This window comes from Drosophila willistoni (genome assembly GCF_018902025.1).
Source record: "Drosophila willistoni isolate 14030-0811.24 chromosome XR unlocalized genomic scaffold, UCI_dwil_1.1 Seg144, whole genome shotgun sequence".
NCBI classification, from domain to species: Eukaryota; Metazoa; Arthropoda; class Insecta; order Diptera; family Drosophilidae; genus Drosophila; species Drosophila willistoni.
Window position 1 is genome coordinate 3,397,540 of NW_025814057.1, and position 27,521 is coordinate 3,425,060.

Consider the following 27,521-nt stretch of genomic DNA (forward strand, 5'->3'; position numbering starts at 1 on the left):
TCTCTCTCTCTCTCTCTCTCTCTCTCTCTCTCTCTCTCTGATCTTGCAGCGATGTGGAATGGTTGGAGAATGGCAGCAACTTTTACGAACAACCGAAACAACATCGTCGGGTAAGTGATAGTAATCCTCCTCCTCCCGCACTCTGCCGGAGGGAAGGCGGAGGGGCAGCATGCATATCTTTTGTGTGTGTGTGTGTGTGGGTCTTCCCACACTTTCGTTCTAAGCAGATTGCAACAATTTTTTGGCAGGCTGCCCGGCTTGTTACGATTTCGTCTCGGTCTGCGCTGCGGCAGTATCGCCCACGCCAAAAATTTATTTATTTAGATACCCCTAAGGAGGGCATCGAGTGGGTACATTAGTTTACAAGAAACTTTAATCGCCAAAATATACCATAAAGCCAAACATTGTCTAATCAAACAAAGAGCGGGCTCAAGAAATGATCTCAAATAGAATGATTCATTCATTCAATTCGTTCAAAAATATCGTTTTAAAAAACTACTCTGTTTTTGAAAAAAAGAAATTATTACTAAGAACAACAATGTTTCTTAAACTAGGAACAGTTTTCATTGGCTAATTAACAATTTGTACAATATCTGCATAAGAAGTAAAAAATTAAGAAAAATTCCCTTGATATTTAATATAATTTGAAAACATCATTTCTTTTTTTTGATCTAAGAACACTTTTCATTGGCTAAGAAATTCACTCAATTAAGAAGTAACAAATAATTAAAATTCTTTTTAATTCTGGGCATTTCTTTTGAAATCAGTTCTTGGCATTTTGAAAATATCAATTCAAGTTATTTAAAAAATACCAAAAATAAAGCCTAGCTCCAAATGTTTTAGTTCCAAAAACCACTTCACTTTATTCGTTTAAAATTAGTCCATTAGTATTTCTCAGTCTTAAACATCTTATATAATTGTAAGTCAAAAATCTTGTCTATATGCAAATATATGGGACTCCGAGAATTTGAGACTCTTTTTGTGATTTTCAGGCAATTTTATGATCAAATTTGATACTCGTAGGTCATGAGCACATTTAAAAGGTTGTGATAGGAAAACAATTAGCAAACTACAAACGAAATAAGGATTATAAAGATATTGATCCATCTGCAATTGAATTCAATTTTACTTAATTCAAAGGACTTTGATCAGTCTAAAGGGTTTCTATTTTTGCTAGAGTATTTAAAGGTTGGCATACGATTAAGATTATTTTATTTGCAGTGTAGATTTATCGTAGAACTTATGAGGCTTGCCATATCGGTTACAACTGCAGCTGGGTTGGCTTTAAGTCTACACGATATGTGTGTTATATGGCAAAGGGCAAGGCTTGGCTTAGCCTCCGACAGGAACCCTCACTCACACACACACACACACATATACACACTCACAGGGGCGCACACCCAATGCGGCACTTATCACCTCCGGCATCTTTCATACAAGATTCGGTCTTGAATGACAGCTCTCAAGTGTGTATATACATATATATATATCGCTTATACATATATGTGGGGGCCGGAGGCTTTGTGACTCAGCCTGAAGGCTCTGCAGCAATCACAACAATGCCAGAACTAAATACGGAACAACAAGAAAATAAGGAACAACAAAAGCCAAAATAAAAAACGACTTGAACAAAAATTATTATCTTAATTATATGCAGTCATGTCACTGCTGCTGTTAGCTGCTTCAGCGTATTTGAATTCTGAGATTCCAAGCTCATTCTTTGCGCTCCAGTTTGAAAGTGGCAACTCTCAGACAAAATGGGTCATAACCAAAGCAATTATCATGCACATAAAAGGCCAAATCAAGTGGGAAAAGGGCCAACACAAGCACAAGCAACTGTAAAAGCCGACAAAGGTTGCCCCCAAAGGTTGTGTGGTTGGCTGGTTGGTTGGCACTTGGTTTGCTTGTAAGCGGCGGGGAACACAACACATCATACAAAAAATAATACATAATAAGAAGAGAACGAAAAAACAGAAAGAACCCCCTCAATTGCAAATATTTATATTTGTTTGTTTGTTAATTCTGTTTGACTTTTTTTTTTTAGCTCGATGCCATTAAAAAACGCATCGTTGAGCATTAAAAATCGAAAGTCCATTCAACTTGGCCAGTGTACTGAGTCCCAATCGTTTATTTCTTTCTTTTCCTCACCTTTGAACTGTCAACTTGAGTTGTCTCATCTCTTCAATTAGTCAGATTTGACTCGTAGGCCCAAAAATAGCAATTGGCATTGAGGCGTGAAGACAACAAAAACCCAAAAAACCAAAAAAAAAAAAAAAGCTGAAACCAAATTACATTATAAAAGACATTTTTGCAAAAATAAAAAACCAAAGTAAACACAACATGCGCAATTGCCTTAATGACACAACAACAGATCGCTAAAAACTGATGTAGCCGATGGATGACTCATTCTCCTCTGTGCCTTCATTCCCATATGTTTGAGTACTTCTTTTTGATGCTGTTCTACGAGGCAATTATATTGTTTATTGTTGCTAAAAGGCAAAAAAAAAGAAATAAGTGGAAACACTCACTCTACTATCATCAGTTTAGTTCAGTTCAGCTCAGTTCACGTTCAGTAAATAAAAAATATTTTAAGCTTGAATCGGCCATTTGATAATGAACTCACCCCCTCATCCCCCTAACTTTGTGTCTGTTTACCTAAGACACATGGGTTTTTCTCCCCTCCAAAAAAACTTACTCACTCTATTTTCTTAGGTACTCAAAACGCTTGTGAAATGAACTTGGCGGCCTCTCCTAAAAATCGAAAAAACCCTAGTATCTATGTTTCGCAACCTTAAACTGTTGAAGGCTGATTGAAAATTTGCATTATAATTAGGAAAACAAATACGTTAAAGACAAAGTTGTTTTAACTTTGGTTATTGTACAATGATATAGTCACTGCAAATTACACAAATTTAATTGAATGAAAATATTTAATGAGAATACATTTCGAATAACATTTTTATACCTGCATTAGAAAGAATCATCTTCTAATTATTGTCGAAGTTTGAATACCCTTTCATTCAGATGTTTAGTCGGTGACGAAATAGGATATAACATCATGTCGTTATTAAGACTGATTAAGACTAGTATTCATATGATCTACTTAAATTATATATATGTATATATAATGAAGTTTTAGCCATCATCGACAAAGTGATATTTCAAATTCATAAACTAAAGCTCGCTCACAGTTACAAGCACTTTGGCGCCACAACTGGCCAACTTAGCGTTTTTGGTAGTCCAAATGATAAACATCTGGTCTTATAACTTGATTATGTGTTATACGATTTTAATGAAATTTGTTATACCGATGGATATTTAAAAGAAATATTAGTATACCAAATTTGATAACGCTAATTTCAATATTAGGGAGAAAATGATATTTTGTTTCCAAGTTGGGACTCATTTAGTCCTCATCCAGGTGTTAATACCGACACATACATGGCTAAATTGATTTAGAATTTTTATTAATTGGTTCGACTGCCGATTGTTTCCACCTCTAATATATGTACATATATTGCAAATGATTTCCAATTTATATAAATGTTCTTGTACATTTAATTAATGGAGTAGAATTTATTCCAGGCATTCAATTGAATTTTGTGGAATAAATTTATGCTTTAAATTAAACAAATTTGTATATCATTTGAAAATATCAAAATTCATTTCATTTCGCCTATTCATACGTACACACAAATTATCTATTGATTCCAATATCAAATGACTTGCCATTAGGCCAACACTTTGCTGGGCTGGCCATTTGCAATTGGACTCCGTTTGCCTGGCAATTATATTCTCAATTCAACTGCCCGCACCTCGAACAACTGGATGATGGGCCGCCTAACCGAAACCCGTGCTCACACACACCCACTAGAAGAAAAACGGGGAAACAAAAAAAAAAAAAAAAAAAAAAAAAAAACTCTTACACTCTCCAAACGGGCAAACTCGTAACTTAAATAGGGACAGGCTAGAAGCCAGAGAGCCAAAGTCAGAGTCACAGTCAGAGTCAGAGCCAGCCAAATGTCCAGCTAATGATAGGCTAACGTTCAATCAACGATAAAGCCAAATTGTGGCACACGCGCGCCTGCTCGTTTGGTCTATTTTTAGCAATTGCCATGAAGTACCAACCAAGTTAGTTTGTGTGTGTGTGTGTGTACTCCTATCAGCTGCAGTATATGTTCAATTAAAAACATGTTGCAGCAGAAGGTGCAGTTGCCTGGGCCTTGCCTAGACAGAGAGAGAGAGAGAGACACTTTAAAAAACGAAACTCACCACAAACATCGCAACCTGCCTCAAAAAACAAAAACAACCAACAGCAGACCGACCGACCACCTTACGTAGCGACAATTCTTTGTTACGTTATCGCACCTTTCTGCTTTACGTTGCCTGCGTGCGTGTGCTTGTGTGTGTGTGTGTTCACCTCCACCTCTTTCCATGCTGCTTCTTGCACTTCTTCTTCGTAGTCGTTGTCGTTGTCGTTTTCGTCGTGGTCGTGGTCGTCGTTGACTTGCTTATTGGGGCTTCGTCGGGCTCCACGACAATTTTGTGGCTTTCAGTTGCTCTCCGAGAGCGCTTAAGTGTAGACGTGTTTACGCCGCGGTTTTCGTCATCTGTCGCCGTCGTCGTTGTCAACGTCGTTGTCGCTCAGCTGCGCGCGTCGCTACCTACCACTATTATTATTATTATTATTATTATTGTTGTTGTTATTGCTAATGCGGCTTCTGTTGTTGTTGTTGGCAACAACAATGAAATATTGGTAATTGATTTGTTAAAAGCCCAAAAAAGAAAATAACAAAACAAAAATCCATAAAGAGCAAAAACGAAAATTCAATTTAAAAAACCGTTCCAGTAAAATAAAAGTGTTAATGGACTTGACTTGGTGTTTAATTATTGAAAATTGCAATTTATTTTAATATTGATTGTTTTTTTTTTTTTGTTTGTCGGCTGATTTTTTGCGTGTCACTGTGTCAAAGTCAATGAAGATGAAACTAGCAAAAACAACAAAAAATAAACTATAATAATTGCAAATGAATTTGTTACTTCTTCTTCAATTTTGTTAATTCTCTTGAAGTCTTTTGGTTTTGTTTATTATAATTTTTTGCTTTTTTTGTGGGGGCGCCATTGACACTTGAAGCTGAGCTTCAGTGTCAAAGCGTCTCATTCTCTCTCGCTCACGTCTCACGTCTTGGTGGTTGGCAAAAACTGAAGAAGAGGAAGAAGAAAGAACAGCTGTTGCCTTTGTCATTTCCTTCTCTTTCTCTGGACTCTATCAAGAAGGAAGACGAGAGACGAGACAAGCTAAAAATTGAAAAATATACTAAACAACCAAAACAAAATCGCATAAGGAGAAGATGAAGAAGAAGAAATAAACCAAACGAAAATCCTAAAACCGGAATTGTGCAAATAAATCTCGATATAAGTCTCTCTGGACCTCTCATGGTCTTGGTCTGGCTTGTCTTGGGTTTAGGTTGATATTGTTGTTGTTGTTGTTGTTGTTGCTGTGGCAGAAGCAACAAGATCGACCATTAAAAACGAGTGTGATAGAGAACGAGAGAGAGAGAGAGAGAAGGAGAGCAAAAGTCCCACAAGGAAGCAAATGTCTTTTCTTCTTTTTCGACAATTTGGCGAATTACGAGCAAAGAAATATTATTTATTTTCACCCATTAACGAAATTGGCATTTGGCCCCCAAAGGGGTTTCCTTCCCCCTTTTGCCACTTTAAGTGCTGGCCAAGTAAAAGTGCTTTAGCAATTGCGAAAGTTGCAACAACATTTGCATTAAGCCGCATCATTATCAACATCTAAAAGGCATCTGTCACCTGGTAACCTACAAATTATAGCCCATAAATTATCTCGACTTTGTCTGCTCCAAATACCAAAATTATTACATTTAAATAGACAGAGATTCATTGCCATTTTGTGTTCATATCTAATTGTTTGGTCAATTAGATACTTGCATTAATCTAAAGTAACTTAAACTTAAATTTTGCGCCCATTCTCTCTCTCCCAAACATACTCCCACACACACACACACACACACACACAGAGTCTAGACTTCAATTCCAACACTTATTTACATTTTAATATGCAAATAATGCTGTGGAATTTTTATATGGCAAAAAATAAAACAAAAAAAAAGAAAGAAAATTATAAAAGAAGAACTCTAGTTAGTATCTGGTGTGCGAAAAAAAATACAAAAAAAAGTCTGTACGTTGGCTAGCTGAGCAGCAGGTGGTAGAGGGGAGGGCTGGGAGATTTGTGGAGGGGGGCGGGGGCGTTAAGCAAACCTCATTTCATCGCGGTTAGTGCGCTAAGTACGTAGTACTTACTTACCAACTAACAAGAGCTTCTATTTTAGTTATAGACACAAGCAACGTTAAATATACAGTACATTGAAAAAGTATTCAACCAGAAGAAATATGGGCAATACTCTTTCATAAAGAATCTATTAAATTTAACAAATAAAAATAAATTTTACATTTAAATATAATCCATATAGAGAATTGTCCGTTAATAGATAAGGAAGTAAGAATCAAATATACTATATCTTATCATACAATCAATTTTAAACTAAATAGTTGCTATTTTTTAAGCTTTCATTTCTAAATTGCTGTAAAATGTTACTCAGCGAGAATTCTACTAAAATTTTTTATATAACTTTGCTAAATTACATACAAATTTTTGTTTTTGTTAAAAAAAAAACGAGAAAGAAAGGACTATAGATTTCTGCATATCTTTTGAAAATTTTAAGATGTTTAACTTAATTATTCAAAATATTAGCCGTAGTTAATAACATTCTTAGGAGTTTATTAAATCATTCAAAATATGAATACTAGATCTAAGCACAAGTACTAGCGACAATGAGTTCGAATCGATTTAGTTAAGACATTTGTGAGCTAATCAAACTTTGAAAAGAAGAAGCAAACGAAATATATTTTCAGTTACATATTTAGTTATATAAGCTTTCTATAGACATTTTCAGTGGTTTAATTTTTGGCTTGATTTATTAGCAATTTCAAAATGGTTAATAGACACTTTATTATTAATAGCTATTCGTTGCAAAATTCTAGTTAATTTTAGTGATTTCTGACTGAATGGCCCCTTATACGCTTTGATTAGCATTTGTTTTTTAGGGGCATTTATTTTTGGCACTCACTGTGCACACTATAACACACAAGTCACTTGGCTCCCCAGAACGTAGTTACGATTTTAATTATCTGCCAGCGTAATCTGCGAACGTCGCTGGCAGAGCTGCCGCTTCAGTTGACGTGCCAACCGCGAGACACTTCAGATTCAGCTACAGTTTTAGCTTTTTCTACCTTCCTTCTTCCTTTCCCTTCTTTTCTTTGGAGCCTCCCTCTCTGCCCACTGGCCTGATGCCTGACTTCATTCAGTTCCTTTAGCGTCAGCCGCTAATCCAATTTTTTAATTGTGACTGCAATGGCCATGCGAATGCGAAAAACAGAGAACATCATCCAGCACTTTAGTTAGTGCCTTGGATTTTCTTCTCCATCTATCTTTCTCTATGGTTTTTTTTCCTCTTTCTTTCTTTCTTTCTTCTTTTTGTTTGTTGTAGTCTTAAGTACACTGGCAATTGCTGCAAATGCGAAAAAAATGAATACCTTACTTTATTATATTTCGCTTTCTGCTTTAGTTAAGTTTAGTTTTTTTTTTGTTTTGTGCTTTAGGCGTTATCTTCTAGCGCTTATCTGACTACTGACTTGATATTATTATTGTTACCTGCTTGACTAGGCAAAGTCAAGGTGAGTCTAGGGGTCTGGTCTCTGTGTCTGGGGGGTTACGTTTAGTTGGAGAATAGTTTTTAGTTTTATGTCTAATTCGTTTTAACTGCCAACTGACAGCTAATTATAATTCTCATCTTAATGCCAAATTAAGTTGAATGACGAATAATATACATATATATATATATATATATATATGTATATATGATTTATAATCGGCTTAGTCTGTCAGCCATCGTTCAATTGCGTGGGAAATCTTTCTGCATTTTGTCTTATATAAGACGAAACTTATCTTTTTCTTTTTGGGTATTTTTTTTTTTTTTGGTTCATTAACTAACAATCAACTTTGCATACAAAGAGCATTAGTGAGTAATTTCGCTTTTATATATCGTATATATGTACATGTGTATATCTATATATCATTTTGCCGATAAAACAGCAGTTAGACAATGAAAGTGTTTGTGGTGCAACCACGCCCCACCACCGACCCACCATCGACCAAATTGTTGCGTTTTAACGTTTACGTTCGGTTTTCTTTCAGGCCGGCAACGCCTTGCTAAATGCTATTGAGGTCAGTTGCTTAGTACACGCCATCCCCACTATATATATATAGTATAGTATAGTATAGTATAGTATATCCCATTGGGGACTAGCATTCACTTGAAAAATAAATAACCTATTAGCACGAAGGTTTCACACAACAACTTATTGATTTTCTTTCATTTTTTTTTCTGTTGTTGCTTTTCACTTTACTTTCATTGACATGAATTTTGCATTTGAGTTCTGCTTTCGGTTTTATATTTTGTGGATTTGATTATACTATTTAAATGAGTTGGTAAAATGTCTTGAAATTCTTTACATTATCGAAATTTCTTTCAAGTTTGTCTCTAGAATAGTTATATCTCTTATATCGCAGAAAAAAGTGTAAACGAATTGCAGTTGTGTTCCCTTATTGCTCATATAAGTATTTTGAAAACTGATATCAAAGTAATTATATTCTACTTATCAATTGTTGAAGCTTACGTAGGAAACAAATGCAATAATCTCAAAGGCGTCCAATTTTTAGTGCCCCATGAAAACAAAGAACTTATTTAGTCACTCAATCAAGAGGTCTAACATTTTCAGCATTATTGAATGGTTAGATAGAACTGAATGAAAGATTTAAACTTAAAAGTAATTAAGCTTTATACTTGGCTAGTTAAAATCACCATATTTCTGTTCTAACTTAAGGTAATTGCATTTCGTCAAAAGATTGAGGTAAAGGTCTTTTTGTTCTTATTGATTTTTCAATTAGTAGAAAACTATTGTAATGACTTACAATTTTTGTTTCATTCCATTCATTTCCACCTGACTCAAATGACTTGTAAATCTAACAATAAGCCACTGCCTAATTAAGTGATAAGTTGTCATTCCGTTGAGGCTTATCACTTAGGTGAACTTTAACAAATTTTCTATGATTTTTATCGCAAGTAAAACGAAAAAGCCTTTTCAATGGTTTTGAATGGGTTGTCGTAAAAAGTTGATTACACGTTGATGATGATGTTCATGGCGATGGCGATGACGATGACGATGATTTTGTTGCTTTTGGAGTCTTTGTTTTTTTATTTTCCATTGCAACCGGTGGGGGAGCCCGCTGCCAGCCCCAAAAAGGGACCATAAAATGCAAAGTAGTTTGATTGTATGATCATAAAAAAATGTTTACAGCAAGCAAAATGTCCATTAAAGCAATTAAGTGAAACAAGTTGAGTAGATGTAAAAGGGAACAGAAATTGAGACTGGACCTTAAGAGCTATTTGGACTTAAGTTTATGGGGAAAGGGCAGGGAGAGAGGTGGGAGGAGATTGTAAAGTTGGGAGCATCATCATTCAGATTGCCTTAAATTGATTTGCTTTGCAGTAAAATGAAAATCAATGAGCAGATATTTCAAAACGATTTGCGGTTTTTATTTTGCCTGACCACAGTAAAATCACAAAAAAAAAACTTATTACCACACCACCACACACACACACACACTCACACGGATACACACACATATGGGGATGTACGTTGGGAGTAATCATTATCGAAAGCAACATCCGTTGAATTGTGAAATTTGTTTTTCGGTTTGTTTTTTCCTTCAGCGACCTTGATGCAGTTGATTTGCATGAAAGAGATTACAATATACCGTGACCAGGGGGCGGGGGCGAGGGCGGGGACAAAATGATAAATGCCAAGATGCCTAGATATAAATCGATTGGGTCTAACCACTTTGAAATTGCATTTCAAATCAATCAACATCAACCTCAACTTGACCTTGCCACGGCGTCTATAATTTAACACAATCAAAAAACCAAAAACAACAAGCTGGAACTGCCACACATTTTGCAGTAGTAGTAAACCCCCGTCTCCCCCTCCCCCCAACCCTTCTCCTGGTTTACCTGCACTTTTCTCTTTCCTTCTTCTTCATGGCCATTAAGCCAACTCTTTTCTATAAGAAAATACCCAAAAGCATTGGCGATTTATCAAATAATGTTGGGGCAACATTTAAGCGGAGCTGCATAAAATTTGCATAAAATTAACACGCCGGCAATGTATTAGATGCCTAACCAAACAACTGTGTGTGTGTGTGTGTGTGTGTCTGTGTGTGTCTTGAGGATTTTTTTTTTTTTAAATTCAATAAATGAATTGAAATTTTGTATGCATTATGAGTCGTCAGTGTGATTTATGTTCAAAAATGCAATGCAACAACTTTGCCGTTTCCACAGATGCAATCGAAACGACAACATCGAAAGCAGCTAAGAAAAACCCACAAAACATACACCACACACACAATCAAACACACACACACACACACACACATACATATTGAGTGCAATTTATCATGAGCAAAGTGAAAACACGTTCGAAGAAGAGTTTTGAGAAGAGTGAAGAGATAAAAACGCATTGTTTATTAGACTATAAAGTGTTTGTCTTGCCATGGCTTGATTTGCTTCAGCTTCGTCTAGCTCAGGCGTCCCTCATTAGGCTAAGAAATTATTGTTAAGAAATAAAAAACCAAAAAAAAAAAGAAGAAAGAAAAACAAAATATAGCATACAAATAAATTTCTTGTCGGCGTCTGTCTCTTCCCATTGTTATTCAAAATATGGCCATAGAGTTTAGTTTGGTGAAAAGTTTTTGTTGTGGAAAGAAATGAGCATAAACCATGACTAAACACATTAGCCAAAACACTTAACTCAAAACCTCCATTAACCCAATCCCCCATCTCTCTGTTTTCTCTCTCTCTCTCTCATAAAAAGAACAATATTTGTGCAAGAAGACGTCAACGGTGCGTATGATTAACGCCTAACGCATTAACATTAGTTTCGTCATAATTCGAATGAATAAAAATAACTAAAATCAACAATTTATTGCTCTAAATATCTATATATCTATGTAAATATATATATATATATACATATATAAAGATATAGGCCATAAAAAATAACAAAATATTTTGTGTTTGCTCTCGATTTGAAATAAAAATTGTCACTTTTAGAAAATGCACTGATGAAAAGTGGGTCATTTACCCGGTAGTTTTTCTCTTTGTTTCCCTTACATCTAGCTGCCTCTCTCTCTCTCTCTCTCTCTCTCTCTCTTTCAATATATATATAAATTTTGGTAACAACTGCCAAAAAGTCTTTTGCCATTATTATTATTATTATTGTTATGGTTTTTTTTTTTACTTTTCCCTCTCTGTCATTTCTATTGCATAAGCCGCAAAATCGTGGCCAAGATATTCGGTTGTTTGCTGCATTTAAACTAAAATATTAGTCACGCACTCACACAGACCAACAAATTAGTAGAGCAAATGAATATTTGAATATTTACATGTAACAATATATATACATATATATATGTATATATAGCTAAATATACTATATCTAGCCGTTAGCATTTGTATATTTCTCACAGTCAGTCTCTGTTGATATTTTGTAAGAATTCATGTCAACTGCATTAAAAATAACCACAAGCAGATGAGATCTCTGATCTCAGATGTGGCCTGAGAGATGAAGAGGAATAGATTTACCTCTAGAGAGAGAGAGAGAGAAACTGTGAGAGAAGGGACAAAGAGTGAGGGCAAATTTTTACAAGAATGACACATACAAATGTAAAGTTAGATCGAATCGTTTGGGTGATCTATCAAAATGACAAAATGCTTCAAATGCTCATTCTGTCGTTTCAACAGAATTTTATTGAAATGCCAACAACGAAATTTCTATACACTCTCCCACCAATTAATTTCATTGTTTTGTATCTTATGGTTTCAAATACCATTATAAATATTTTTTTTTAGCATTTTTCGAATTCCAATCTCTAATTGCGATGAAAAGTTCTTTTTCGAAATACCTGAATTTTTTTAGGAAATTTATTTTCTCTTGTAGTATTCTTTGTGAATTATTTGTTAACATAATTATATTTTCGGTTATCCTGTCTAGTTCGTCAGTAGTTTCCTCCTCATTAGAGGATGGACACATCAAAAAAGTCCTCAGAGGATCTCAAACGAACCATTTTACTTTCTGTGGTTCTTTCTAAGTATGATTAACTTTATATTTAATCAGAAACAATTAGTTATTAGTCTTTGCATGAAACTTAATATATGTATGTAGTTTGTCAGGCTGTTACTTATGTATATTTAGTTGGCATATTCCCATTTAGATTGTAATCTCATTTCTCTATGTGTGGTGCTTATGTTTTTCTAGCCTAATTATGCCAACTCAGTAAGTCATGGGATCTAACCCAAATTCTTGATGCCCTTTTCCCCCCACTGCTTGACACTTTCATCTCTCTATACACACAGATCTCGGGCAATTTTCAACATAAGCAGCATAAATTATTTGATTTTCTTTTTTTTCTCTCTCTCTCTCTCCTGCTACTACAACAAGAGAAATAGAAGTAGAAAAAACACTTTCCTCGGCTTAAGTGGCTACCGTTTTATGCATTTTTATGAATGCAGACACCACCACAAGCATGAGCACACACTCGAGTTGGCTTGATTCACCTCAACATCATCTTATGGCCAGGTCCAAGCTTCCCCATAATCGAGTCAAAAGCTACTGCTGCTGTCTCACTTGACCCCAATCTGGGTAGTTGCAGTCTGCTACCATTTTCCATTTATCCCCCCATTCACTTCGACACCCACTCCCCACACACACACACAGAAGTGTCTATAGCAAATGGCAATTAACATTTTGTCACTTACATTTTGCACTAAGCCAGGTAAATTCCAGGTGAACACGTCGATGTGAACACCATCTCCGGTCTCTTGGCTCTGGTTCTCTCCGATTCCAGGTTCTCTGCGTTTTTTCTTTCTTTTTGTTTTGTTCTTTTGTAATTTTATTTCCGCTTTTGGGTGTCTTATGACATTATAAAGCAGTAAAGGCGATTTGCTGCCTATTGTTATAATTAACTGTGAAGAACTTTTTCCTCACCCTTTCCCTCTCCATCACTCTTTTTCATTATCTCTCTCGCTCTCTCTCTCTCTCTCTCCGTCTGTCTGTGTGTGTCTCGTTTTGGTCTTCATTTTTCCTGTGGCATAGCATAATGAGTTTGGCATTCTTGTGTCTGTTCAATGTTTGGCGCATCCGCTGCATACAAAATCAGTTTTGGTTTGGTTGGTCATTTTAAGAATTCAATAAATCAAATTGGACGACTCTGAGCACACGCAGTGTATGCTTTGGTATGTGGCTATATGGATCTATGGATGGATGGCCAGGTCTGGCCTGGCCTGGCCTGGTCTAGTCTGGCTTGGTGTCTTTGTTGGTCTAAATGTATGTAAGTAGTAGTAGGATTCAGACAACCCGTCTCACTCACATAGAGATCTCTTAAACTGAAGTGGCATGCAATCAAATAGAGGGGGTCTCCCTCTTTCTCTTGCTCTCTCTCTTTCTCTCTCCTTTTGAACTGCCTTTTACCTACTATGAAGGCATTTAACCGTTTCAAAACCTCAACCAAAAACAACGTGACACAATTTTCTGGCTAACTTCTAGCTTACTGTACGTATACTACATCTCCGTGCGGTTTGAAACTCGTTTCTTTTTAGCCCTATTATACTATACAGTACCTTGCCCCGGTCGGGGCAATCATCATTGTTGGCTGTTGTTGTTGTTGCTGTTGTTGTTTCTGTTGTTGCCGTTGTTTGTCTCTGTTTTATTGGCAGCTGAAATTATTATACCATACACCCATAGGGTGAAATGGTATATTAAAGTCGCCAAAATGTATGTAACAGGCAGAAGGAAGCATCTCCGACCCCACAAAGTATATATATTCTTGATCAGGATCAAAAACTGAGTCGATCTAGCCATGTCCGTCTGTCCGTCCGTCCGTCCGTCCGTCCGTCCGTCCGTCCGTCCGTCCGTCCGTATGAACACCTAGATCTCGGAGACTATAAGAGCTAGAGCCACCAAATTTGGTATGCAGTCTCGTGTAGTATGTACGCTTATCGAGTTTGTTTCAAATTTTTGCCACGCCCCCTTCCGCCCCCAGAATTTACATAAAACTGTTTTTCTTAAAAAGTATAGCAGATAGAAACATCAAATTTGGTTTATATACTCGTTTAGTTAGCGCGCAGAAAATAATTGTTCCAACTTTTTGACACGCCCCCTTCCGCCCCCGGAATTTACATAACTCTGATTTTCTTAAAAACTATGTAAGCTACCGACATTAAATTTGGTATGTAAGTTAGCTTAATAGACGCGCAGATATTGACTATTTAAAAATTATGCCACGCCCATTTCCGCCCCCGAAAATTAAACAAAACTGATTTTCTCGAAAACTAACAAAGCTAAAGTCACCAAATTTAGTATGTATATTGGCTTAGTATGCGCGAAGAATACATATATTTTAATATGTTGCCACGCCCACTTCCGCCTCCATAATTTAGAAAAAACCGATTAGCTTTTGCAATTTTTTGACCATCGCGATCAAATTTGGCAGACTAATAAATCTTATCTATTTCTATCAAACTACCAAATTTGATTGAAATCGGACTAGAAACGTACAAAATATACGTATGAACGTATTTTGCTACGCGATCCATAAGGGCAGAATTGGCCGTTGGCTAGTGGCGGCGCTAGAGTGCTTGTGTGTTTGTAGAGTGAGCGAGATTACAAATGGTATGAGGCATGTTAAAACAATTTAGTAGACATACATTTGGTTTTCGAAATTTTAAATATTTGTTTCACCTGGTGTATGGTATACCCAAGTCGGCGAGACGACTCACTTACTTCATGTTTTTTAAATGCAGTCGCTTAACAATTTTATGTGTTGCAGTCAGTTAGGCAGTCTGTCAGTCAGTCAATTCGGTTTTGTCTGTATGTCGTTTGGTCAGTCGAGAGGTCAAACAACTTTTCTTCTTCTGATTGCCATACAACATTTTCTTTAACCCCTCTCAATTCTCAGTCTACAAATTATTTGTTTGTTTGTTTGTTTGTTTGTTTGTCGGCTTGTGACTTGGGGAAAAACGCATATGGTTACATTTTTCTCTTTCTGTTTTTTTGTTTTTTGTTGTGGATCGTTCTTCTGCTCTCAGCGTGACAAATTGTTTTGGAATGTCTTTCTGGTCCCCGATAGCTCATTTGGGCAAAAATGTTTTTTACTTACTACAAATACATATATACATACATACATACATACATACATATCCATCCTATTTATTTCTTAACATTGTATCGTTTGGCCAAATATTTGCCATGCAGTGAAGCGCAACCGGCAAAAAACTCGCCAAGTAAATGGGTTTTTTTTTGGTTTTTGGTTTTCTGCGCATTCTGCAAACTCATTGAACCCATTTTTGGTTTTATGTCTTTATTAAGTCAACGATAAGTATCGCCCAATGCGTTGGCAATTGACGATATATACCTTCGTATTATTTCTATCTCTCGAACAGTATATGGGAATTGTTCTATAACTTATTTTGTTTGTTTTCATTTGTATTTTTTCTATCTACTAGATAAGCGAATCAGCAAGCAAGTCTCCCTTAACAAGAGTCCAAATGAAATTCTTAACTAAACAAACTAAAAACTTGAATTTTCTCCGTATTCTAGGTGTGTTTTTTTCTGTTTTTATCAAATGTCACGTGATTTAAAGACAAGAAATTCCATTCTATAAATATATTTGTCCACTTTACTAAGAATTACTTACCAAATAAGTTTTTTGGACAAAATTAAATACGTGAAACTATTTGATTTACTGATTTGAGCAATCAATAAAATTGATTGTCTTAACTCTAAACAAGTGCCAACTATTCTTGGCAAGTCAAGTTAAGTCATCAAAGAGTCATAGGTTTACCCTTGGATTATGTTCTTAAATAGATTTAACTGAAGTTTGTAATTCAACTTAAAAACTTTTAATCAAAGAAATGTTAGTAAATGATTTTGGCTTTGCAAAATCTTTTTCTTTTTATCCTATTAGTATATTTTTTTTTCGTTGCCTAATTGAATATTGCTAAAAGAACTTTAGGGTAAGAAAATTGTATTTAATACAGCAAATTTGGCTTGAGTACACTCTCTCACAATAATCTCTGTACTTGGCTTATCATAAGCAAGCAATTATTAAAGTTGTCCATCTTCATATTAATAAACGTTAAGCCTCAGTGATATCTAAACGACTTAATCACAAAAATGAGTATTACAGACTGGGGTTATCCCCACCTAATTATAGTTGAATTATTTTTCACATAGTTCACTTCCTGTTGATTTACCTACGAAATTGAGTCTCCCCACCCTCAAGTGATATCATAATTTTGACTTGCCATGCCAATGCTCTGTCATCTAATCTTAATAATGGGCGGTGCAAAAAGAGGAGGGCGTGGGTACAATTTGCAAGCAAGTTGCTGCACAGTAGCTGCCAATTAAGCTTCATGGTAAATTGTTAAGTTTTTTAGCCATAGTAGTAAAGAAAATACCAAAAATTTGCATAATTGATGGCAGAAATCAGGCAAAATTAATGGGCCCCCACTAACCAGCAGCAACAGCAGCAGCAAAGCAGATGCTGCAGCAGCAACAGTTGCCTGCCTGCCGGATAGTCTGTCAGGAGATTGCAACATGTCTTGAGTCTGTGTGGGGGGGTAGGAGAAAGAGTGAGTGAGAGAGGTTCCAGGGGGTGGTTTGCTGATCGTTGAGAAGACCACAAGGCAGTAAAAAGTGAAAGTTCATTTAAGCAAGTCAAGGCGAGTCAAAAAAAAAAAAAAGAAAAAGAAAAAAGAGGCGACCAGCATGGAGTTTCCTTGAGCCGGCGGGCGGGTTTCATTACCTGCCAGTTGTTACTGTAGCTATAGCAATAACTATAGATGTTGTTGTTGTTGTTGTTGCTGTTGCTGTTGTAGTTGTTGTGGGTGCCGCTGCTGCTGCCAAATTGCGCGAGCGAACTGACTGCAGCATTTGCATAAATTATTTACACTTTAATATGGCCAACATCGTTGACGTTGGCGTCGTCGGCGCCATTGTCGTAATTTGTAACTAAATATGCCGCGGCCAGCCAACTACAACAAGCAGCAACAACAATACCAACAACAAGCAGCAACATCTACTGCAACATCAACTTTTTGGCTGCCACTTAGCTGCCGTTTTGTCTTCTTGTTGTCGCTGTGTTGTTGTTGTCTATAATATTTATTTAATTTCATTAAATTTCTGCACGTCGACAATAAGGAAGCCATTGCCAAAATGTGAACACTTAACTTTTGACTTGAAGAAACCCTTTTGGTCAGTTTTTTTTCTGTGAGGTTCCGGCATTTGTTTACAATCAAAAATAAATATATGCGTGAAAGTAAAATCCAAACCAAAACCAAATGAAACCAATAAGAAAAAAAAAACCAGCCCCTCACAACACGCCAAAAAAAATTGGCTTGAAAAATATTTTCAATTTCATTGGCCCTCAAAAGGGAGTCAAACAATTTTTCGACACACTACGAAAAACGCTGTGTTCTATATGATTTTGTTGTACAAAAACTAGACATTGATTTTCGAATTGCAAATTGATTGAAAAGTATTGAAAATTAATTGAAAAAGAGTGAAAATATATGATGAATTTTTGAAATTGAACAGATTGTATGGAAAGTTCTTCTTGAGTATGGTCACTAACTAAAACGATCACTCATAAAATATTTCTTCATAATATAATCTAATCTAAAAAGATGCTTATAAATACCAAATGTTAATAATGTAATCAGATTCAGGGCATAGCAAAAAGTGCTAAAAAATCAGAAGATATGTGTGATCTGTTTCCATAGAATATATTTCATCAGAAAGGCTTTTCATGCCTTTGTGTTGCCACTTTGTAGACATTGTGTGTGTAACCTTGTTTTGTGGCAAGAGTATCGGAAAGGTAACTTGCAACTTGACTTTCGCATGATGATGAGAACTTGTTGTTGCTGGTTCTTTCCTGTGAACAACTTTTGGCACACCTGCCTCTGTTTCAACAACTACAAAAACAACAACAAAAAAGAAAAAACTGTATATAAACCTACCTAAGAAAGAAGCCTGACTATGCCTTCATTTCTGTCCTTGGCTTAAACCTTTTTCCCCTTTTTTTTTTCGCTTTGCTCTTTTTTGCCATTTTTTCTTACACTCTTTCTCTTGGCAAAGTTGAACCAAAGTTTAGGTCTTTGTTTGGGTTTTTTTTCTTATTTTTCTCATTTTGTGCTTACTTCCTTTTGCACTTAAGTTAACCCTTCTTTTTCTTTATATTACCTAGCCTCTTAATGACTCGATTTAATTTCATTTTATTTCATTTTTCGCTCTTTTTCTTCTCTTATTTCATTCTGCTTTTGCTTCTTGTTGGCCAAAACCATGTTGTTGTTGAACAGCTGTTTACGTTAACACAATATTCTTGGAATATTTCATCTGTCTGACCGAGACACACAGACACAATGTGTATGTGTATGTCTGTGTGTGTGTATTTTATTAGCTCTTTTATGGTTTACGTTTTATTTTATATATTGTATTTCTGTACATTTTGTGTAGTAAATTATTGCAATTAAATTCGCGTTTTGTGGCTTTTTAAAAGCCGCCGCCCATTCAAGTCTGCCCAAAATTGGCAGCTGCACTTTGTATAGTAAATAAATAGTTAATAATTGCATGTTGTGTGCCACGCTTAACAAATTTATTTACTTCTCCACACAAAAGGCTATAATTAAAAGTACATTGCACAAATGGGCTAACTGAATTTCACAAAACTGTTTATTATCTTGTCATGGCTTAAAACAGTTCAAATTCAAGAATACTTGTGAATCTGTTCTTTAAATTGCTTCATCTTTTGTCTTTTATGACTTTATTCTAATATAAAATGACATTTAATAGTCAATAAAAGATAACAAGTTTTTTGATCATTCTTATTAAACCTCATATTCATATTCTTTAAGGAACATTTAAAGCTCGAAGGGCTAGTTCAAATGATAAATTGGTCAAAAAGCAATAGTTTCATTGTTTTTGTCTTCATCTTCGAAAGTAATGATAAATTTTAAATGAATGGACTATAATATCATTATCATTACTTTCTGAATTAAACAAATTTCTCGTATATCAGGTAATGATTTTCGTGATGAAAGTTTGTTTCACCTCAAAACCGAAGAACGCTGAGAAATTTCACAAATCGAAAAAAAAAGAAGCAGCAGATCATTTAATGTATGAAAGTGTAACCAATTCATTATAATTAACAAAATGTTTATGCTGCACTTTCTCCTGCAGAAAACAAATTAAGAATTAAGACCAATACATACATAACTGGAATACACAGAATGAGTATATATTGAAAGCAGAAGGTCATATTTATTGTGGGGGAAGGGTCCCATTCCCAAGTTACGTGAACTCTAACTGTTTGTATGGTATTTAGCTCTTACAGAGTTTACTTTCCAAAACAACATCTGCAACCAGTGTATGTTTTTTTTCCTTCGTTTGTCTTTAGCCAGCATTTCTCAACAATCTATGGACCTTGTCGAGTTCAATGTCAGAGACCAAGGCAAGTGCCTCCAACTCTCTAGGCTAGTAGCTAGTCTCAAACTCTGTCTCCGTTCATTAGAGACACGTTATAAACAATTATGTGCAAAGAGGCAAAGACACAGAGAGAGAGAGAGCCAACTGAAGACCCTCGTTAACAAGCGGCCTATAAACCACAGTAGAAAAACACAAATGTCTAAGATATTTGCATAAACAACTTACGCACATACCAACAGCCATTTAGCGGTACTTGGAGCAGTCCTACACTGCCCCATTCCCCACTCCCACTCCCCACTCTCCCACTCCCCAATGCCACTTTTAATACACCGACAGTTCAATCACTGGCAGACATTACCTTCTTCTGATTTGTATTTTTGAGGTTTGATTTGGTTTTGATTTGAGGCAATGCTCTTTGAATGCTGATGAAAACGAGGCGGGTGTCGCTTTGGGAACGGTTTTTTTTTTTTTTTTTTTGCTTTCTTTGTCTTTTCTTGGATAATTTTTTTTATTATTATTGTTGTTGTTGTTGTTGTTTTCTTTTCAACTGACATTGAATTGAAAGTTACACAACTCCATGGAGAGTCGTTGGACGAGCAAACTGAACGAACCAGAAATCAAGACAAATATTTAAAATACACACACGGAAAGAGAGTGTTGGGGAGTTTTTGAGGGGAGAAGGGGCAATATATATGCGAGCCGGTTCGGCATAGCAATTATGTGATGGTTGTATTTTGTTTTGATAGGAGCTAGTGGGCGTGGCAGTGCTACAATTTGCAATATTTAGCATAAAATTGCGCAACATGCGTGTGCCAAGTGTGTGTCTCTCTGTGTGTGTGTGTGTGTATGTGTGTGTGAGCTACAACAATTATGCAACAATTTTGATTTGAATTCGGTTGATTGGGCCAAGCCACACCCCCACGCCTCCATACAAGCAGACCCCCTAAGACATAAAAGACACAGAAAACAAAAACGAACAAAAAAAAAAAAAACACACAAAAATCAAAAATTAAAACAAATTGCAAGCAAATAAAAGAAAACAAAAACGCAATGGAAAGTTAACAAGTGGGGGAGACGACAAAAACCAAAACCCGCTTAATTCCAACCACGATTCATTACAGCAACAAACCAACATCAATCTCTCAGCATCTCAACCTCATTGAAGTCAAGTGAAAATGTAAATGAAAGAGAGAAATAAAAAACACATTGAAAACGAAAAAAACGAAACAAAAAACAAAAGTAAACTAACTAAACTAATCCCAAAACAAAAAAAAAACCCTTAAAACGAAAACCAATTTTCAAATGTGCAAAAGTGTTTCCAACTTAAGAAATAGCATCAAGTTCGTGTTGCACCGCAATTTAAATAGCCCAAAATGATTGTGAAAATGGAACCCGACGAGCTAATCACATTTCGTGTGCAGTATCTGGTCGACAGTGATCCATTGTCGGCGACCACAGCCTATCCAATACCAGTGCGTGCCCCGACCTATGCATTTGCCACAACAATGCCATTGGCCACGCAACTGAGCACCATCCTGAGACTGTTGAATGCCCCACAAAGTGTAAGGATAAATTTTAAAAAGAAAATATATATACATACATATATCTTATAAACCTAACTACTCATTTCCTATATAGCTTACTTTTATACATGTTTTCATTTACTTTCGTCTACACTATTCTTCAATTATCTTATTAGGTTTTCCAATATATTCTTTATTTCTCAGGACATGAATTAAAAGCAACACAAAAATGTTAACAAGTTGTCTGTAGACCTATTTGAATAATCATCAAATTCCATTATCAGCAGACTTTGCAGCTTTTCAACGCTAAAACTAGTTGGGAATCACAACCAAATGAAGCGAAAAAAGATTGAATACAGCTTGCATATCATATATTCCCTGATTTCATCAAGTTATCAAAAAAAAAGAAGTTATTTTACTTTGTTGTTTATAAAAAATATTTAAAAAATTGTTCTTTAGCCAAAAAACAAAATTGGTATTAATCCAATCAACTTTTGTTGATGTTGCTCAGTGTTTCAAGTGAAAGATAAAAGAGGCCCAAAAACAACATACTTGTGAACCAAAATCTCTTTTTCTTCTTCACTGGCTTAACTTATCTCTCTGGCCCCGGACAGCTTATCTTGGCCGAATCTCTTTTTTTCTTTTGTTGGGCTTCAAACTTGTTGTTGTTGTTATTTTTTGTGCAAAATTAACCAAACAATATCAAGAGGCATTAAAATTTAACTGCGCATTCATAAGATACAATATATATACATACATTATATAATACATATATAAATATCATTTGTTTGCAAATGTATCAACTTCTTTGAAAATGTTTCACTATATTTCTGTTTAAACTGAAGGTCTTTATAAAGTTGATATTATGAATGTATTTATTTATATGCGATGATGATGATGATGATGATTATGTCGATTAGAATATATATATTTTTTTTTTTGTTTTGCACAAGCAAACTTAAAAATTCGGCTACTAGCGAAAACAAACTAAAGTTAGTGATAAAAGTATTTGGAATAGATCGAGCAGATGTTAAAATAAAATTAAGTAAAATGATTCATAGAAAACTACAACAAGTTATATCGATTAAGTGATGTTACCATACATTATTCTTCAATTACTTACGTTGTGGTGCTCATCACAGTTGGAATTAATGGAAATGAAATCATCTAAAACAGCTGACTTATTCTATTATGCCACCTAAGTTGGCCAACTCACTGTTAACGGTTTGGCTAAATGTTGGCCATGTTTTTAGTTTTTATGCGTGTTTGATCTTCCGTTCATTTGGAATCATTTGCATAGCTTGTTTAGACTAACTCATTCCATTTGATAATCGTTAGATACTACCAACAGATGGCAAGCAAAATGTTCTATAAAGTTTAGAAAGAAACACAAAAAGGAAAATGCAAATAACCAATAAACGAGAAAGATGAAAAAATCAAATTGTGAACAGGAAAAGGCAAAAATGGATTTATTTGAGAAAATTTCATGCGAAAGCCAAAGATTAAATACACAGACCAACACACAGATCGGTTGAAGGGAGACAAACAAATGTAGACAATAATAAAATCACTCGAAATTGATTTAGAAACTTTGTCGTAAAAAAATATATATGTAAATGGAGAGAGAGAGAGAAAAGCCACTTGAGGTCAGAGCGAAAATTCAAATTCGCATGGCTAGACACTACTCCTACTCCCCCTACTCCTGTTCCTATTCTAGTCCTTCTATTTGTTAAAATGTAGATGTGAAAATTTTATTTGTGCAGAGCGTTGAAATGGAAAAACCACAATGAGTTTTAAGCCACAACTAAAACAACAGATGGAAAAGTTTTTCTTGTTCCTGTTAAAGGGGAAAGGGGGTGGGGAAAAAATGGTAATTGGTAAATAAAAACTTGAACTGAAAACCAAACAAACAAAACGTAAAATTTGTTCAACAAATATTAAGAAGCAGAAAAACAAATACCAACTCTATGTGAGTGGTAAATGTTAGTTAGAGAATGATGTGAAGAACTAAGACAAGTCAAGCTTAAGTGTTTAGCATGTTCTAAGCTGCCACTTATTATATTTTATTGTTGTAAACATTTAACAAATGATCCATTGCAATGATGCAAGCCAATGACCCAAGAGAGAGAGAGAGCAGACAATGGGCAGAGGCTTGGCCAAGTCCAAAGTCCTAAAGTCCGTACCGATGATCTAGTCCCTAACCCTAAACCAAAGAGTATAGAGTTTTGTTGTTGTCGTTGTTGTTGTTGTTTTATGTTGTTTCAGCTGTTTCTGTTGCCCGAGGCTAACTTATTGCTATCGCACAATCTGTTGCAACTAATAGGAAGTTGCGGGCTAAGCTGAAAACAGAAAAAAGCAAACTGGAAAAAAAAAACTTCTTGCAGCGCTTTTCATTGGCATTGTGAAAAGCCATGGCCAGCAATTATCTAAGCCTGCCATTGTTTGTGCCGTCGACATTGCTGACTTTGACTAATTTGCAAAAGCAACTAAACAGCGACCAAAGAGCGAACTACTTCCCCTTCATTCCCATTCCTGGCAGCAGTCCGAGAGACCAAGACCGAGGCCAGGGCATCGGCAATGCTGTTGCCTGTCATCTGTCATCTGGTGCAGCAGCCGCAAGGATACGTAAATCTTGACAAGCGGCAGCAATAAATTCTAATGAGCAAATCGCAAAAGGAAGTTCTGGTTTTCTTTTTCGTTTTCCTCTCTTGGAACCCCTTTTTTTTTTTTTTTGAGTTTGCTTTGCAACTCAGGATGTTGTCGTGGGCAGATTTATGTGGCAGGCGGCAACGGCAGCTGTAAATGCCATTTGTCCAATTAGTCAGCCATATAACATGAATCGGCATAGAACTTTGCCATTGCCCGCCTTTGGCTCTCCCATTCGATTTTAGTTTTATATGTATGCAACTTGTTAAATTTAGCACATTACAATAGATTCATAAATTCAAACTGATCGAACTGTGGCCTCTAATCTCTGACGCGTTTATTATTATATTGTTAGATGACATCAGACATCAGTACAAATTATAAACAAAATCAAATGCGAAAAACGAAATAGTTAAAAATATAAATAATCATTTTGACTGTGAAACGAGCTGTCTTAGGGTATCAATTGGGAGTATTAGATAACAATAATACCAAAAGAGATAGATAGAGGTGGAGAGAGAGGGATCTGAGGGGGGAACTCATCTAATTAATTAGCAGAATAAATTGAAACTTTTGTTTCTTTAAGGCAATTGAACTAAAGAATTTGAACATTTTTGAATAGAAATATCATTAAGATGGGAAAACTTAGCTTTGGTCTCTCTTTTAGAGTTAAAACTAGTTGCGAATCATAACTAAATGAAGCAGTAAATCTTATTTAAACCGAGTTTACTATTTGTTATTTATTTCGTCTCTAAAACTTGTTCAATTTTGATTCAGTAATCTAAACAATGCTGAATTATATGCAAACTCTATATTAATTAATTCGTAAGCTATATACATAATTATCTGCCATTTCAACTGATTATGTAATATCTAAATGACTTTTTTCTCCCTTAAAGTGGTGAATAATTTGCCTTGATGCAAAGCAATGATTTGCAATTTGTCGGATTAAGTGAAGGATTTAGTTTTAAGATATTGAAACTATATATAAATAGATGGGATGAACTTTCCAATAAGTTTTTTTGAATAATCGTATTCACTCGGTATTAATCATTCGACTATGTCGTCTAATTTCTTTGTTATTCATTTATTTTGTTATTCTTTTTTCTGCCAATTAAATTTTGTTTCTGATTCGTTTGATTTTTGTTCAGTTTGTTTTCTGTTTTTTTTTTTTTTTTTTTTTGGTTTTTTTGCACGTCACCAACAACAACGACAATACAATACAACAATAAAAATCGCACTATATAGAATTAGATAAGCGTATATATAGGTAAAGTGCGCTCGCTGGCGTCCAATCAGTCGAAACCAAACAAAGGCAGATCAATAAATTAACTCCAAACAGAAATTGTAAAGCAAATCAAATCGCTAGAAATCTCATTTTGGTCCACCAAGCAGTAAGCAAATGCCAGCGGAGAGGAAAAGTAAAAAGGAAAAAAAAAAAAAAACAATTGTGGAAAATCAAATAATCCATTAGATTGGAACACATTGCGTCATGTAAATGTGTCATTCACACTGGCAATAACAAATGTCGATCTACACGCAAAGATATACCCACCATATACATATATCCAATGAAAGTAGCCAAAACAAATTACCTGAAATTGTGTAATTCTCCATGACATTTTCATATGTCCACTATATGTATGTATGTATATATAAATGTCAGTTGGCCATATCGACCAATATTGACTCTTACGCATCTTTGTTGATGTCCATTTCATTTCCATTTTTGCTATTTGCTGTAATAATTCGCACCGTTTGGTTGAGTCAATGGCAAAACTTTTGAAGTCGAGCCACACCGCGATAAATGAGATGACTTTTTAATATCAATTAGCATACATCACCTGGGTTTTGCGGTCAATTTTTGGGCGAGGTCAATCAACTTGTATCGATGGGAAAGCAAAAGTGTATAAAAATAACTTTAGTAACTATGGGAACTTGGTTGTTTGAAGAGTTTAGATTAAGTTTATTTCCGTTCTCTTCTATTAAGTGATTAAGCTTTTCTATATTGAATTTTCATTGACTTTTTTACGAATTTTCCTGTCATCTCAATTCTTAGATATTTCAACCAAGCCAGGTGAAAGTATTGCCAAGCCTTTAAAAAGAATGCATAATGTAAATTTTATTTCTTATACTCAATTTTTAGTCTTTTAGCTTTGAAAACCTAAATAAAGTCCATCATAATAGATTCTTATAGCTGATGATGATATTTAATTGTTAATTACTAACTAAGATATCAGCCAAACGTTTTCAAGTAATTTATTTCTATATACAAATTTATGGTACATTGTATTTGCTTACAAATCACTTTCATTAGCCATACTGTTAGACTTATTAATCAAAATGAATACGAAAATATGTATAATAGACAGGGTAATTATATATTTATCACATCATTTGAGATTTTATAAATGTTTTGCTAATAAATAAAAACAAACAATAACAAAACAAGTAACTCAATTTTCAATATTATATTCCTCTGTGAAACATTGTGTGTTTTGGTTTTTGTTTCTTTTGATTTTCTCCAAACTGTTTATGCTTTTGGACTTGGCCTAACTGTGTCAATAGCCACGTTAATGTCTTTGGCACATGCAAAATTTGGAATTTTTGATTCGAAAATCTTGTCATGCTTCAGTCAAAAAGTCAACACAGCGTATAGATAGCCGAAAACCGATAAAAACAAATTTGCATAGAGTTGTGAATGAATGTGTCTTGAGACTGACTGTCGGACTGGACTGACTGACTTAATCATCGACCATTCCCCTCCGTCTTTCCCCTCTGCTGACTTTGATATAGTTTTTACATTGTGGTCAAGTTACATACATACATTCATCGAATGCCTTAAGGTTATTTATATTTTCGCTTATATGTAAATATTTGCTTTGATTTTAATTGCCGTATCGCGTTATATAAAGACATGGGAATGTTGAATGAAAACTAACTCACGCATTTGACACATAATTTAAATATGAATGTCAAGTAGCACGTGTAAATAACAATGACTGGCCATGTTTGTCGACACCAAATAACAATAATAATAATAAATATGTTTGAACTGTGTGTATTTTGTTTTTCCTGCGTTTGGTCTAGAAAGTTTTTCTCTAATATTGTTTATTAATTGTCTGATTCAGCTCGTTGTTGGCTCTATAAATGAGTAGTCAGTACGGTGTACAGGAAGTTTGCCTTAAACTGTGGCCGTCATTTAATTTTTGACGATTCAAGCGAAATTCAAGTGGCCATTTGTGAGAGATAAACAAACCGTGACTCGTTGTCGAGTTACTAGACAAAGTGGCACGAAGGCATTTCTCTACGAGCTATTAGAATGAAAGTTGATTAGGGAATTGCTCATACGCTTTAAATGGTTCTACGAAAATGCAGTTTTTCGATTATAAATATTAATCATTAATCCTTGGAATTTTCTGTTAAACTTTATTAAGAAGAAGTCATTGGCCAAGGTGAATTGTTGTGCCTTTGTCTGGACATGTATGTATGTGTGTGTGTGTGTGTTCGAGTGTGTGTTCTTTTAATTTAGCAAATAGCCTTTGGGTGCAGCGTCAAAAGTTATGAAAAGACAAGAATGAAAAGAACCTCAGGACATGCAATGAACTTGGCTCAAGAACATTCACAATGTTGATGAGGTTGTTGTTGTTGTTGTTGTTGTAGGAGGTG

The 27,521-nt window shown here is 35.2% G+C and overlaps 1 protein-coding gene across 9 annotated transcripts in view; it reads left to right on the plus strand.

Moving 5' to 3' along the window:
• The window catches only part of LOC6638747 (FH1/FH2 domain-containing protein 3), a 54,227-nt gene that overhangs the window by 11,372 nt on the left and 15,334 nt on the right, over positions 1 to 27,521 (plus strand). For 5 of the 9 annotated variants that reach the window (XM_023180564.1, XM_047012127.1, XM_023180566.2 and 2 more), the window contains exon 4: positions 50 to 110. In XM_023180564.1, coding sequence (XP_023036332.1) covers positions 50 to 110 — 61 coding nt within the window. Of the gene's footprint in view, positions 1 to 49; positions 111 to 20,930; positions 21,246 to 27,521 lie in introns of those variants that run through there. The other 4 variants (XM_023180585.2, XM_023180588.2, XM_047012129.1 and 1 more) reach the window with 3 other exon arrangements.